Here is a 16552-nt window from a genome sequence, read left to right as displayed (position 1 = left end):
ATAAACACTTCAATCAACTAATCAACTATCGATCCTCAATTATCAACTATAAGATAAATTATCGATCCTAAACCATCAATCATAAACTATAAACTAATTGATCAATCGATTATTATTTAAAAAAAAATCTAATTATCACATTCATTTTCTTCAATTCCTCTATTATTTATTCTTTTTTCATCACTTTTTTTTTACTAACACGTGTTTTAAATATTTATTTAAAATTAATCATTTGAAAGACTAAAATAAACCTATGAAATGATTTCAATCTTTATCACAAATAATTTCAAATCATAATCACATGCACATACACAAGATTCTCTAAAAAAAAACATGATAATGGTTAACGTGCTATAAATAATTTGAATTCGAATCTAATTTTTTTAATTGACCACATTTTATTTTATCTATATACGAAATCATAATAATCAATGAAAATTTATATCTTAGATTTAAAGTTCAAATCTAAATAATGATATCCAACTTAGAACTTGCAATTGACCACACATTTTAACCATACTATGTACATTCAATACAAAAAACCCTATACTGCTATAGTGATATTGACATTAAAGTTGTTACCAAAATTATACTTTAGTCATGAATGGACAATCAATCATCCGCATAATTAGTAATAATGGGATATTATATTAATTTCCATTTTCGAATTTGATAAAGAATCTACTTAACGTCTGTCCTTGGTTATATGCCAGCCAGTACCTTGATTTTCAATTTCTTTACTTGCTTTCTTTACACTTCACCTAGTTGTCTCCTTTGGGTTTTTTGATAAATTTATTTTTGATTAGGTAATGAATAATCACATCAATGTTGATGGAGAATAAAGATGGTGAATCATGGAGTTCTGCTCCTATCTACAAGTCTCAATGGCTTCAAACAACCATATCAGGTTTCTTTCTTTCATTATTCTTTCTGCTGCATTTTCCACGCTGGTTTTTTAACAAGTTGTTGGCATTTTTTCGACTTGACTTTTTGAATGAAAAGCATATAAAGTAAGGTTAGAACAAAATACTATATAGTCTAAAGTTTGAAGTCAATATAGTCGATTTAAAACTGTCCCTACAAAAAAGTTCGTCAATGGTTGATTGCGACTTTGCAAGTAATTAGTATGTGCTGTGTACAAGCTTTCCCATATATAGATTTTAGAAATATTGATTTTGATAAAATTGATTTTGAAAATGTTAATCTTAACAAAATTAACTTATATTCAAGAGTGATGTTTATAAGTTATTCAATTTGTTTTTGGAAGTGATAAAATAGAATATTTCAAAAAATAAATCAATCCTCTTGAAATCAATTTTTGCCCACTAAAGAAATGATTTTGAGAAGAACAAAAGTATGAACCAAATTATTGAAATTATTTCCTGATTGTTGTCATCGGAAACACGAGACAAAACATGCCAGAGGTGTAATTAGAGGCAGTGAGGGCATCAACATATTAAAAGTTATACAATCAATCCTTCAAGATCTTTAATATATATGCATTTTGATTCCATAAACTACTTACTTTTGATTGAGTTTTAGATTTGGATGAGAAATTGGGAGCCATGACGACTATTTTAGAAGATTGCAATTCTCCAAACCAAGAACATGTGTACTGCAAATGGAGAGAAGACCTCTTACATATGCTTGAAGAATTTGGCCGATCATACCGTGTTTTAGCCTTAGCTTATAACCAACTAAAGTCTAAAACATCTCAGGGTTCCTTTCATTCAGGATCTTTATCATCTTCTGCTACATCAAAAACTATGCGTGCAAGCTGCACCAGAAGAGCAACAGGTAACTTGGAGAATAAGAAACTCGAAAAGGGTTATAAGAGCCATATGAAATCTCTTTTGAACCATTCCAATGTCAAATCTAATGGCACTAATCTGGATTTTATGTTAAAGAAGCAAGAAGATGATGTATTCCCATCACCTGACCCTTGCAGCCTGAAACTAGAATCAGAAGTTGAGTGCTTTGACATTCAACTTGAAGACAGAATGACAGATTTTTCCACCAATGAAAATATTTTAATGAAAATTGAGGATTTGGAATTAAAACACGGAACTGAAGATTCATTAATAATCAGTTCTGAATTTGAAAGTATGTGGCCGGCATTGAAGTATCAGATGACAAAGCTTACAGATGATAATCTGCACCACTTAGAAGAGTTGGTCCAAAGAAATGATGAAAAGAGGGAAACCATTAGAAGGCTTCAGTTAGAGGTGGAAACTTTGAAGCACGAGAACCAAGCCCTCCAGAATTCGTCAAGGAACTCCAATGCTGATTCAGAATGCAGCCAATCACAAATATCAAGACCAGGAAGAAAATCTGCGAGCAAGCTCTTCAGAGGTTGCTCTCCATGATATCTTGTAGACTTGACATTCTAACAGTATTGTGCTGGGGATAATTCTGGAAGAATTTTGCTATTAAATGCTTGTTTGTATAGCAAGCAAGTGAGCACTTGTAGAAGTCGCAGCCTAGGCACAGTAAGTAACCATTTGTAATATTTGCACCTGGGTTTTATTGTACTTTTGCAGTAGAGCAATAACATCATGTATTTGAACTGAGAATAAGTGATCTAAAAGCCCAGCTGAAAATCTATTCATTGTTCTTACTGGAACTAATTGATTCACTGGATATGCACCTTCACAAATGTAATATAAACTTGTGCGCACCTTCACAAATGTAATATAAAGTTGTATCCACCATACAAGCTTCTGGTCAGGCTTTGATGGTGAACAAGTAATGCACATCCAACACCATAGATTCTGACTCCCTTTATTTCAGTTACTGTCACCAATAGTCTCCACAAGAACACACCCCATCCTTGAAATGATGAAATCGCTTTGAATCTCTGATAACAATTTCTCGATTTACTATTTTGGAAATCAATTTAATTGCAATGTGGCAGTCCCCACAAATTCTAAGATTTTTTATAATATGGATGACTGATCCAGGAACCGAATTCATGATTCCAAAGGCAACAGCTAGTTTCTCACTGTGAACTCTTAGAACCATTCCTTTCTCTTCCTCATCAACATCATGGAGCACTGATGTTACATTTGGCATATAGCCAATTTCTTGCAGCTTGACATTTAATTCGTCCAAATACTCATAGATCTTCTCATGTTGTGGATGCTCCTTATCTCCAACTAAAAATACATGTATCCTACCTTTATCTTCAACTATACTATATCCAGGAGTTTTAAGTATTCCATGATTCTTCATTAATATTCTCATCCTCTCCACATCATCCCACCTTCCAGCATCAGCATAAATATTGGAGAGTAGTACATAGTATCCACAATTACTTGGATCTAACTCAAACAGTTTTCTTGCAGCAATCTCCCCTAGTTCAACGTTTTTATGAATCCTACAAGACCCGAGAAGGGAACCCCAAACTATAAAATCAGGTCTCACCTTCATTTCTTGGATCAAACCATAAGCTTCTTTAAGATAGCCAGCTCGCCCAAGGAGATCAACCATGCACGAATAATGCTCAATCCCAGGTTCAACATCAAATTCACGTTTCATTCTATTAAACCAACTCCACCCTTCTTTCAACAGGCCAGCATGACTGCAAGCAGCTAAAACTGACACAAAAGTAATGTAATTTGGTTTGACTCCAGACCTTACCATCTCGTAGAAGACTTCCATAGCCTCTTTTCCACGTCCATGCATTCCATAACCAGCAACCATAACACTCCACGACTTAACATTTTTGTTTTTCATCCGATCAAATGCCTTCCTTGCCATCTCAACTCTCCCACATTTGCAGTACATATCAACTATAGAAGTGCCTACAAACACGTTATCCTCCAATTCCATCTTGACAACCTATAGTAAAAGAAAACAGTTACATCAGCGAGACCAACAATTCTCACCTAGGTCCTGGCTAAATATTCTGTACAAAAATACAATTACAACAAAAACAAAAGTTTTTCAATTCTATGGAACTGACTTCATGGTTCAAATGATGCCATAATGTTCCATCAAAATAATTTGGTCGATCCATGTCATGAGAATTAAACAAAGCTCTACCTTGGCTCTCAGCTACTATACACAACACTCACATTTTCTCTAAACTTAGAACTACTATGTAATGCAGCATAGGCACATTGATGCACAGACCTAAAAATACTATAAATAATTAAATCAAAATTGTGTATGATTATCAACTAAAACAATGAAGCTAGCTAGTAATACCTGATCGTGTATGCATTTCCCTATCTGCAGAGCTCCAGAACTAGCACAAGCTAACAACACCGCAGATAACGTGACAGCATTATATCTTACCTCACCTCTCTTCACCATATCACCAAACACACTTAAAGCCTCAGCCGACAATCCATCACGTGCATATATAGCAATCAAAGAGTTCCAAGAACAAACATCACTCTCCTCCATCCCATCAAACACTTTCCTAGACCCACTTATCTCCCCACACTTAGCATAAGCATCCATCAACGTATTCCCAACTGGCAAACACCCTTCAAACCCCTTCTTGATCACGAATCCATGAACACATTCCGTCACACTTTTCAAACATACCCGAGCACAAGCCGAAATAACACAACCCAAGAGAACCGAATCCACACTAACATCCTCTTCATAATCACTCTCCTCAACCAACAACAACTCTTTAAACAAACAAACGGCTTCACGGGCATACTCATTTTGAACATACCCGGTAATCATGGAAGTCCAAGAAACAACATTTCTGTTAGGAATTTCATCAAACAGTTTCCGGGCATCATTCAAATGACCACATTTAGAATACATATCAACGAGAGCAGATGCAACAAAGATATCAGAGGCGTATCCAAAGACAAAAGCTTGTTGGTGGGTCTGTTTCCCGGCGCGGAGGTCGGACAAGGAGGAACATGATTTGATGGTGCAAGGGAAAGAAGAACGATTTGGGTGAAGAGAGAGTTTGCGCAGTGAAGAGAAGGCGTAGAGAGCTTGTAAAGAGTCGCCAGTTCGAGCGAAATCGGCGATGACTGAGTTCCAACTGAAGACGCTAGTTTTGTCGACGTATTTACCGAACATGCTTCTTAGGTTGGCGTTTTTGGTCCATTCTATCGTTGTAGTGGTTGTTGTGTGCATGCGTTTATACTTATTAATTGATAATGATGATGATGATGATGATCGTGTTCTCCATACAAAATGAATCATTGTAATTAACCTGTTGTTGCTCGAGGTTATTCTAGTTTTCTCCCAACGCGAAACGTATTGTACGCCACCGCAAGCTACCACGCGCAGTCCGTGCACGGTTGCCGTTGAACCGCCAAAAAATTTAAAACTTGAACAAGTATACACCAAATATCCAATTATCCTTAATTTCTTAATCCGTTTTAATCTCATGTTTTAGGCTAATTGAAAATCCATTTTAGTTCCTCACAGAGGGAATTTTTTTTTACAATATTTTTTTTCTTCCAATTTAAATATTAAAATAACTATCTTTCGTCAGTTCATCCAATTACCATTTAAAAGAGGCGCTAATGCAGCTGACGCATCTTGCAATGTCATTGCCCTTAGGCGCCCATGCATCTGACACATGCATGTGTTGATGCACAAGCATTAGCGCATGAATACACTACATCAGTGTATGCGTCAATGCATGTGGCGCATGCACTTCCATTTTAAAAAAAAAAAATTATAATTATAATTAATTAAATACTTAAATTAAAAATTATATTATACTATAAAGTAAAAATACATAGAATCGACAAGAAATTCAATGACCCGTCCGATTGAAACGCCCCCATGTTCCACATCCAGGTGTGTTAGCATGTCTTCGAGGTCTCCCATGATTTTCCTGAGGTGTTTGAGGTCTTTGAGTGCTGACATTATGCAATGGTGACTGGTTTGAAGGTCCGGTGAAAGGTTCATCGATATTTGATAGATTTGTCATCATTTATCCCCAATAGTTGGGGGATTGTCGCCAACGATGCTTCTGTAATTAAGTTCAGTGCCTATGTTGTCGTGGTTGGGTCGTTGTGGTTTGGTGGATTGTGGATGGTATGGTTGCCCGAATTGGGACATTGGATCGTTTTGGAAACGAAGCAATTGTTCTTGTGGCGTACTAAAGTCAAAAATAGTGGTTGGGTGTTGTGGCAATGAGATGTTTGGGTGTTCATTAGTGGGGGGCTACGATAGCATGACGCTGAATCGTATGAATCATCTGGACTATAAACTGTTGCGGTGGCTGCGTATGGTTGTTGGTGGTTAGGGGTTGATTCCTGGTTTTGAGTTTGGGTGTATGGCATGAATTGGTTGCGAGGTTGGGTGTTTAGTGGTTAGGTGTATATGGTAGGGTGTTGGTGTGAGGTTGGTCGTTGGGTTTGGGTGAGTTGGCATTGTTCTTGGGCAGGGATTTGTTGTTGGGCGTATGATGACGAAGCTCGTTGGCGTGGAGCAATCAAATACCTTGGCTCAGACACAAATTGTGGCGGTGTAACCGACCTAAACCATGCCATATAATGTTGAGTTGGTCTAGCACCATGTATGACTGGTTCGTTTAAGATGTGTTATCGTTGATTCCTCAAATGACGACACATCTCTTTTGTGAAGTCTCTCCAATCAGAATAATTCCATTGGCCATCGGCTATTTGTTGATGTCAATCTCCTAAACACGTCAGAGGTTATGGAATTTGTTATTGCATGTCGAACTGCAGTTTTACACGGTCACTCTAGTGCATCACCACAGTATTGAACCGAATGATTGGTGTTTTTGTTGTCCAAACTACATCATCATCATCATCATCATCATGGTTAACCTGATGATCAAGGCCCATATATGGTCTCCAGATAAATTGTACAAGAATATGACATGATTAGATGATATGTAATTGGATAGTCTTTTTAAATCATATGTAGAGTTGTGTAGTAGTATTATATTGTCTGGTCCAATGTGGTCTAATAAATTACGATAGACTACTATAGCGTGTTCCAGACACCTGTTGTAGTTCATCCCTTTAAGTGACCACCTAGATCAAAAAGATTTGAAAAATATTATTTACAGTTAGTTATAATATAAAGTCTAATAAATTAGATGGTAAAATTTTAAACTTACTTTGTTGCAAATGGGAATATGAATGACTTCTCGTTTACTGGGGTGAGTGACGATATTCTTGACCAAACCCATGCTTGTAGAAAATAGGTGCATGAATAAAACCTACAAGTATTTTTTTTTGACATTTTTACACAACGAACTATATAGATGGGGCAAAACAGTTGAACCCCAACTATATGTGCTTACCTTATTTATGTTTCCTAACAACGACAAATACATAATATTTACCGTATTACCAGTACTTTTAGAAAATAAAAATTTACCAAATAGAATCATAATATGACACCGAGCTTTAATTATCTTTTCATACTCGATAGATTCTTCGGTTAATGTTATACTTGCATAATATTATTTAAGATATTTTAAATTAATACCTTGACCCCTAACTTGACTAGAAGTCTCTCTTGTAGTTGTGTTTTCACACAAAGGGGCACCTAATAATTCATCGCATATAGAGTTATCTTTGTTAACTCTACCATTTATGGCCTTACCATCGATACGTAGACCTAACAACATGTAGACGTCCTCAAGTGTGATGGTACACATGCCGAAAGGAAGGTGAAATGTGTGGGTCTCGGGTCTCCATCTCTCTAACAAAGCAAGAATATACTTATAATCAACCGAGTATGAGACTATGTTGAGTAGATTACCAAAACTGCATCCTCGAATATATGGTTCTATCAAAGGATCGTGTGGTACATATTCATGTATACGACATCGAAATCTCTTTGGGTCCTAATAAAACATAAGTAAGAAATAAGGAAGAAGAAGTAATAAACAATAGAGATATTTTGTTACGAAATAAGAATAAGAATAAGAATAAGTGATAACATACAAATGTCGCAATATTATCGATTGTTCCTCAATATTCATCACCCATAGTCAATAGAAACATGATGTTACAGAGAGATTGACCTTGGCAGAGAGATTAAGTGTTGCAGTGGTTGAGTGTTATATAGGTTAAGTGTTGCAGATGTTGAGTGTTGTGAGTTATTGCAATATTTATAGATGAGATAGGTTGGTAAGTTGAAACATGTGAAACATGGGAGTAGGGGCCAAAGCTAAGGGCGCATGTATGTGAAGCATGGGAGTATGCATCAAAGCTAAGGGTGCATGCACGTGTTTAATCATGCATGGTAGAAGGCGCCAAAGCTAAGGGCGCATGGCTTACTTTTAAGCATGCAAGGGAGTAGGTGCCAAAGCTAAAGGCGCATGACTTCCTTTATGCGCCATTGATAAGGGCATCTGTTTTGGATTATTAGGGAAGAAGCATCTTTGCAGACGCATGCCTTGGCTTATTAGGGAATAGAATCATGTAGGCACATGCTTTGCCTTGTTTTGTCTCTGTATGGAATCCTGCAGATTCTTTGAAGATTCTTTGCGTGATCAGTACACTTGCCTCTGCTGCCTTCACCGTCTATCCTATTTAACTGCATGCCAATATGTGATCATGCATTCATCATCAAACGTTAAACTTACTTTTAAAAAAATGTCTTCATCACCATATTACATGATCAGTCCCCATATCGATGGTGAAATATTTGAGCATCACTTATTCGATTTTTGTTTTTGCAACACAGAAGTAACTTGGTTTACAATAAATCGACGATTAAATTTTTCACATTTGAAATAAAGAATATAAAAGAAATTTAAGTGTAGTCAGGTGGGACAAATCATCTATAAAAATCTTGTATGGTTTGCAGACAACCAAGTAAAGTTTTATCAGTTGAAGATTCGAGATGATGTCGATGTTCAACACATGTTTCTCAGTCATGAACAATTCAGGTACAATGATATAGATTTATATATATTAACACAACAACATCAAGTGTCTCAGTTTATTGATCCGTCACAAGTGTTTTGTGAAACTGATGACGATGAACAAGCTGAAGTCAATGTTGTTGACGAGGAAGAAGAAGTCGGGGTATTGGTTGATTCGATGGTGAATGATGATGAAGATGATGAGACATTACTAGCTAGTCATGTATATTGTCCACCTCAACACATGATAAGCTTGAATTTGGGTGCAGATGAACCTTCTTCCGATATATTTTACAATCCTTATGTGCAAATTCAAGGATCATTGAAAAAACGAGACACATTTTGCACAAAAGAAGATTGTGTCAGAGCCATTAAAAAGTATTACATGGAATTATCAGCTGATTATAGGGTTGATCTAACTAATGCAACGAGGTATAAGATTTATTGTCGAAATCAGCTCTGCCTGTTCTGGTTGTCAGCTTCTTATAGGAAGAGGAGTGATTCTTGGGAGATTGGTTCCATGGGTCCAGTTCACACATGCTTAATCACGAACCCAATGCAAGACCATCGCAAACTCAGCTCTCGGTTAATATGCGATGGAATTTTGTCTGTCATTAGCGATAATCTGTCGTTAAAGGTGAGTGCAATAATCTCGCATATTGTAACACAATACAACTATACTCCATCATACAAGAAGGCTTGGATATCTAGGACAAAGGCGGTTGAAAAAGTGTTTGGCAATTGGGAGGAGTCTTACAAACAACTTCCAAAATACTTGGTGGATCTTAAGCATTATGCTCCAGGGAATATTACCAATTTGGAAACGTTGTCGGCATATACCCAGACGGAACTTGTGCTATTGGTAATGGAATATTCCACCGACTCTTCTGGGCGTATCAACCATGCATTAAAGGTTTTGCTTTCTATAAACCTATTATACAAATTGATGGTACATGGTTATACAGGAAATATAAAGGAACACTACTGATGGCAGTGGCACAAGATGACAACAACAACATTTTTCTAATCACCTAATTATTCCGCAGGTACGATCTAGACGACCACATTCCTGTTCGCCTGGGCTAATCAATCCAATATTATTATTTTTTCACGATGAGAAATGCAAGACGAAAAAGGAACCCATCTTTTCGACTGGGAAATGCCAGTCTGCTTGATCCACTTTCTCCATCCCACTCTATAAAAATGATAAAAAGGAAGGCGAGCTTGCTTCTTATTCTCGTGTTCATTATCTTCCATCTCTGCCCCACTCGTTGTCACCTATGTTGAAGAAAGGTTTGGAACCCTGTAGATAATTAGGAAGGGCCAAGGATCTTCCTCTCAATAGTGCTTCTCTACCCCGATTCGAACCAAGTTTCCTCTGTCGGGCATGGAGAAAGCTCCAAGGATTGACCCGCTCTACAACCCTAATTCATCGTCAATGGGGCGGAAGAAGAGTGTGATAGAAGCATGCCCGTTTCAGCTTAGGGATCAACCTATTAAATAAAAAAAATTAAGCGCGTATGCGGTTCGCCAATCTTTGACTTTCTTTGAAGGCTGGTTTTTGAGCTGAATGGTTTTGACCTTGTAATTGTGAATTGAATATAAATGAAATCAAAGAAAAAGGAAGGTTTAAAATAAATGTAAGATAAGACCAAAAATTGTCTATATTTACAAAAAACTACAAGGGTAGAAACGAAAAAAGTAAATATCGAAATAATTGAGATAATTCAGTCAAATATTCCGTTTGAAATTTTGAAATACACTTCGACTAGAGAAAGATAACTATGTAGAAAAAAGAAAGCAGTACTCTCCACAACTCTGATCCAGAGTATGCTTCCAGCCACTCACTAAATAAATTACTAACAAGAATGGAAAAATCCTTTAAAATTTTTGCATGTCCCATTTTCATAGCACAAAAAAGAAGAATAGGAAGAAAAAAAATTAGAAATCAAAAGGCGGAGAACTGTTGTTCATTGGAGCGCCGGAGTGCGGGGGGTTGTTCCCATCATTGAAGTCAGAGTGTGGGACTGAGCCTTCCGAATGATAAAGAAAAAAAAGTGCTTAGTTTCGTTGGAAAAACCAACACAAATATCATATAGACTTTATCTCGCTCAAATAGATATAAAAGGTTGGAGAGAGTTACTTTATGAAATTGTCTCCTTTCTAAAGTTGCGCAAGGCGGCCGTTTCCTTTTCCTCAACCAATTCAGTTGTGTCAGCCCTGAGATTGGTTGGTCTAACATTTATGAGCAGGCTGGCTAGACAAAGATGGATGGAAGGTAAGATAGATTTAAGTTCAAGTGGCACAGGACCTTCGATTGACCATGAGGCGTATTTTATCCTTACCGAATTAATTCTATTGAAGCGTAGCGTAAAACTAATCATGTTACATCTCTTTGGTTTGGACGTCCCAGAATGAGGCGAGGAGGCAATGGATTTATCTTGTCATGGAAGATAGACATGAAGGATAAGGATTTGTAAGAGTGACCGAATGAGCTAATAGTTTTAGTTTAACCACCCATGCCGATCTGCCAACTTTCAAGGACTTACTTTCTGCTGACACCTAGTTGTTTCCCGCGGCTCGTCTCACGATTGGGTCAAAGCGGTGTCCAACCAATCTACACATATAATAAAGCAATTGACAACTGAAACAAGATAAACTGCTCGAAAAAAGTAAAGCACTCTGATAGCACAATGCTTGTTTAAGCTTCGATCAAAGCAATCAGGTATGGTGGCTTAGGAGTTTGAGTCGTATTATCAATCTTAGCCAGCACGAAAAGGGAACTCAAAATCCATAATAGCTAGTGCTAAAGGGATATCTAAAATTTGTTTCCAATCGTAACTAAATCTTCCCATTTTTTATTTGTTTTGTATAGGAGAGAGTGAAGCAAAATAACTATTAAACGATTTTTTTAGTTTACTAGAAACATCAACATATTTTTTTAGCTCTACGGAAATTTTATTCTTTTCCTAAAGATTCTATCAAATATAAATAGAGAACTAAGTAACTAGAAAAAAGAGATTGTTCAAATCCTCGTTTTCTATAGGGATCATTTAAAAACCAAGGGCTTAGGCACCCCTCTGACTTCCAGCTATGTGTTGTGCGGCTCCCACTAAGCGAATGAAGGGAAGCTCTTAGAGCTTACGCTTACTCTCATCCTCTTTGATTGGTAGGCAGGCGTGCCCCCTACTTAAGATTCCATTCATACGGGTAATTTTCTGTTGTCGTGACGCTTTGGTTAGGCCGACTACTAGACTACTAGAGGTTACTTCTAACTTCTATAAGGGCCTTTCCACTTTGGTGTAGTTTTAGTTTGTATTGGTACTGAATGAACATATCAAACAAAGGCAAGCAATATAATCCCTTCTATGGCCTGAGAAAAGCAGCGAACCACCGCACCACTAGTCACCCGACTCCGAATCCCATTTTAGAGATCCTTCCTTCCTCTCTCTGCAATCAAACTAAAGCTCTAACGCTATAAAGCCTATAGCCTGCCTTAGTCTTGCACATACATTTTCTTGTTGGGTGAGGGCTTTAAGACCTTATTCACATAGCATTCATGACTTATAACATTTGAGTTTCTAAAAAAAAATTGAATTTGAAAACGAGTATGGCTTTAACTTCATTCATTTTGACAAGGATAAAATCAATGGAAATATGGCTGATAGAGGTCCACATGGACTTAGAATGAGGAAGTAAAATATAGAATTCCATGTGTTCAGCATGGATTTAAAGATGAGTAATATCAACAAAAAAAGAGGAAGTGTCCGGCATTAGAGATGGCTTCAGACTCGACCTGAAATGTGCCAGTTATATCTATTGGACCAGTCGGAAATACAAGTTGTATTGTAGCATGCATGGGTTCGACATATTCTTTTGCTTGAATTTGACTAGATCCCTTCCCGCCTAGTAGTTCTCACAAGTAGGCTACTGGGGAAACTCGGTGGAGCCGCAGGTGGTTCTTTGTCTCTTTGGCCCTTACGCCCTAGTCGACCTCTTCTCTTTATCAATTCCACTTTCTGTAAACCCCTGACTCCGTGTCTTGTGCTTTTCAGCCTGAATTCCATTCCCGTAATTCTTATATTAAACTACATACATCAATTAAGAAAATAGTCTAGTAATCAAAGATAAGATAGAGTCTTACTTACTTGTGGCCCTTTCGGGGACTGACTCTTGGGTGGGACTGGAAAGCCAAAATGATTATACCCTTCCCTTCGTGTCCCTCACCCGAGGTCAAATTGGATATGTCATTATTGGAATAATTGTTGGAGACTCAAATGGTGGATATGCAAGCATGATAACTTATATGTTGTTATATATCTCCATGAATCTAGGAACTTTTGATTGCATTGTGTTATTTGGTCAACGTACCGAAACTGATAACATTCGAGATTATGCAGGATTATACACGAAAGATCCTTTTTTTTGCTCTCTCTTTAGCCCTATGTATCTTATCCTTAGGAAGTCTTCCTCCACTAGATGGTTTTTTCAGAAAACTTTCTTTATTCTGGTGTGGATGGCAAGCAGGCCGATATTTCTTGGTTTCAATAGGACTTCTTACAAGCGTAACCGGCTAAAAGGGGAAGGACCTTGGGGATAAGAAAATAAAATATGATTGAGGTTGAAAGAAAATAGTCTTACATTTTTTATTTCTTATAAATACTATATTTATATATAGTATAAATAATAGAATATCCCTAGATTGTAGAATAAAGGAGTATCCTTAATCTACAAATATGTATTGTATTGACCGGGAGTCCCCAATATAGTAGAATAGTATACGATGAGATAAAATGTAATAGAAACAAACTTTACACCTCCTTTTGATTCCAAATTCTTTAATTCACTATGTATCATTTGAGAATCCAATGAATCTCTGATCCTTTGACAAAATAGAATTTAGAAAATGAAGGAATATCAAGTATATTTAGAACGATCTAGATCTCGCCAACAGAACTTCCTATACCCACTTCTTTTTAGGGAGTATATTTATGGACTTGCTTATAGTCATAATTTTCATAGATCCATTTTTTTGGAAAATGTAGGTTATGACAATAAATATAGTTTATTAATTGTAAAACGGTTAATTACTCGAATGTATCAACAAAATCATTTAATCATTCGGCTAATGATTCTAATAAAAATCCATTTTGGGGGTATAATAAGAATTTGGATTGTTAAATAATATCAAAGGGTTTTGCCATCGTCGTGGAAATTCCATTTTTCCGTAACATTTAGCAACAAAAAAATCTTTAACTTAACAAGTGCTCTCCGAACCAAGCTAGATAGTCTCCTATCACTAGGCTCACCAACGAACCTGGACTTTTATTCTGATTATTCCTACCAGATATCAAAACCATAAGGATTGTTTCCAGCTATGAGTTCCCATATTACATAAGCGCTCTTGGGTGGGCCATCCCATCAAATCTTTGAGAAGGGACCCAATCTCGTATTTTATGGTCGGCGTGGCGATAGGCTTCGCTTCTACGAATGCCTCCCCGACCGTTGCAAAGACTGAGCGAGAACGGTAAGAGCGGAGTGTCGTTGCGTGGGGATGCGATTAGCCAAGCTGAGGAAAATAAAGTTGTTCGGCCCCCTACCGAGGAATGACGGGGAGGAGGAAGGGAGTTTCGGGAACAAATCCCCCAGATTTAAAAGTGAAGCCCTACCCTAGTAATATATTTTCCTTATCTAAGCTATATTAACACATCCCACTATAAAACTAATGCGCTTGTCAATGACTTCTTGGTGTAATACGTAAATGATTGGTGTCAGAATTTTTCACTGATCAGTCTCATCCGTGTAATAATTAGGAATTCCGCTTCCAACTCATCCCGGAATGGGCGTTATGGAAAAGAACAAGAAGAACACAAAGGGAGGAATTTGTCCAATAGTAACACCTATATCCTCCATACTTAATCAACATTTGATAGATTATCCAACCCCGAGCAATCTTAGTTATTGGTGGGGGCTTCGGTTCATTAGCTGGTATTTGTTTAGTCATTCAGATATTGACTAGCATTTTTTTAGCTATGCATTACACACCTCATGTGGATCTAGATTTCAACAGCGTAGAACACATTATGAGTGATGTTAAAGGGGACTGGTTGCTCAGTTATATGCATGCTAATGGGGAAAGTATGTTTCTCATTGTGGTTCACCTTCATATTTTTCGGTCCTACCAGTCTATTCTTTGGGTTGCCTTTATAAAGTGTAAGTTTGATTACATCTAGTTCCAAGCGGTAAAGAAGGGCAAAAGAAAGCCTGTAGAAGTCTTTTCGGTCCATCTGTCCGAGAAGATATGTTTACACGCACCGATGCCCGATTTCTGAATGATGTATCTAGTGGAGGATGACTATTGGCGCAGTAAAGCCCAATTCTTCCTTGGTAGTTCCACGGATCCGAACTTGATCTAGAATTACTTAATTTCGTCAGGGAGGTATGACTCTTGGGTGTGGGGGAAGAAGAAAGAATAAGTAATAAATATGACTAAACTTTTAGCTTGAAGGTGGGATTTAGTCTTTTAACAACCGATCTTGCGACATCAAGTTGTCAATTCGGGTATCGACTTGCCTGCTTTTAAGTATCCCTTTAGAGCAGAGTGTCTTTCCTATCTCTCCAGGCTAGTCTCTTAGATAGCAAGTCAAAGAAGCTAGTTCGAGGGTTGCCCTAGTTGAAGGGGAGACTGCTGAGGGATGGAGTTTTTTCCTAAAAAATCTCCGATTGCACATTGCTCCTCAACCTAACTTATGTTTGATCTCAGATTGACACCCTTCAATAGTGAGTGCCTACAAAAACATTGGTAATGGTTGGCAGGATCCTCTATCGACGCATGTCTACTGCATTAGACATATCGCTCAAAATTTTATGCGGGAGATCAAAGACAAAACATTGCGGAAAAAGGTTGTCAACGCAGGGTATGCATTAATAGAACCTTCTTTTAAACACTACCGCAAAGACCTCAAGTTGTGAAACACATATGCAGTACGGTGGATCGACAATTTTCCATTGGAGAAGTGGACTAGGGCATACGAAAACGGTCAATGTTGGGGCCACATGATAATAAATCTTGTGTAATCAATGAACTCTGTCTTCAAAGGACTCTGAAACCTACCTATAACCACTTTAGTGCAAGCAACCTATTTCAGGCTAGGGGCACTGTTTAAGACAGACGTTCCAAATGGAGTTCAGTGTTACAATATGGGCAGTTGTTCAGTGATGCTTAAACGAAATTCATTAGAGAGGAAGCTGCAAAAGCTCACACACATGTGGTCATGGTGTTTGACCGTACTAAAGGTTGGTATAATGTTACTGAATCCATGGATCACAATGAAGGCATGTCGAGGGGACACTATAAAGTTGAACTAGATAGAGGTTTGTGCGACTGTGGAAAGTTACAAGCCTTTCGTATGCCCTGCTCCCATGTCATAGCGGTATGTTCAAAGGTTCGATAGGATCCATCGTACTTACTATCCGACGTTTAAAAGTCATAAGCCTATCTAATGTTCACAAAATTAGCTTTTCAATGGTAGCAAAAGAGGATTACTGACCTGCGCATCAAGGGGACATTCTCTGGCATAATGAAGTAATGCGAAGAAAGAAAAAGGGCCGCCCAAACATCACCCGTATTCGAATCAAAATGGATACTGAGAACAAAACGGCTAGATTATGTAGTTCATGTCGCCATCCCGGTCATAATCGTACTAACTGTCC

General features: G+C 37.5%; 2 protein-coding genes across 2 annotated transcripts; one reads left to right on the top strand and one right to left on the bottom strand.

Annotated features, from left to right (window-relative positions):
• The first annotated feature begins 697 nt into the window (after positions 1-697).
• LOC127126765 (protein NETWORKED 1A) lies at positions 698-2623 on the top strand. The gene is made up of 2 exons (XM_051055756.1): positions 698-907; positions 1543-2623. The coding sequence occupies exons 1-2, from the start codon at positions 826-828 to the stop codon at positions 2364-2366; spliced, it is 906 nt and encodes a 301-aa protein (XP_050911713.1). The 5' UTR covers positions 698-825; the 3' UTR covers positions 2367-2623.
• On the bottom strand, positions 2491-5390 carry LOC127126764 (pentatricopeptide repeat-containing protein At3g26782, mitochondrial). Its single transcript, XM_051055755.1, has 3 exons — positions 4210-5390; positions 2679-3840; positions 2491-2647 (listed from the first exon to the last, which is right to left on the bottom strand). Exons 1-2 carry the CDS (start codon positions 5365-5367, stop codon positions 2797-2799), a joined length of 2202 nt encoding a protein of 733 aa, XP_050911712.1. The 5' UTR covers positions 5368-5390; the 3' UTR covers positions 2491-2647; positions 2679-2796.
• Between the last annotated feature and the right edge of the window lie 11162 nt (positions 5391-16552).

The sequence above is a fragment of the Lathyrus oleraceus genome, chromosome 3 (genome assembly GCF_024323335.1).
Source record: "Lathyrus oleraceus cultivar Zhongwan6 chromosome 3, CAAS_Psat_ZW6_1.0, whole genome shotgun sequence".
Lineage (NCBI taxonomy): Eukaryota > Viridiplantae > Streptophyta > Magnoliopsida > Fabales > Fabaceae > Lathyrus > Lathyrus oleraceus.
Note: the sequence above shows the minus strand (reverse complement) of the source record. Positions and strands in the feature narration are given on the sequence as shown.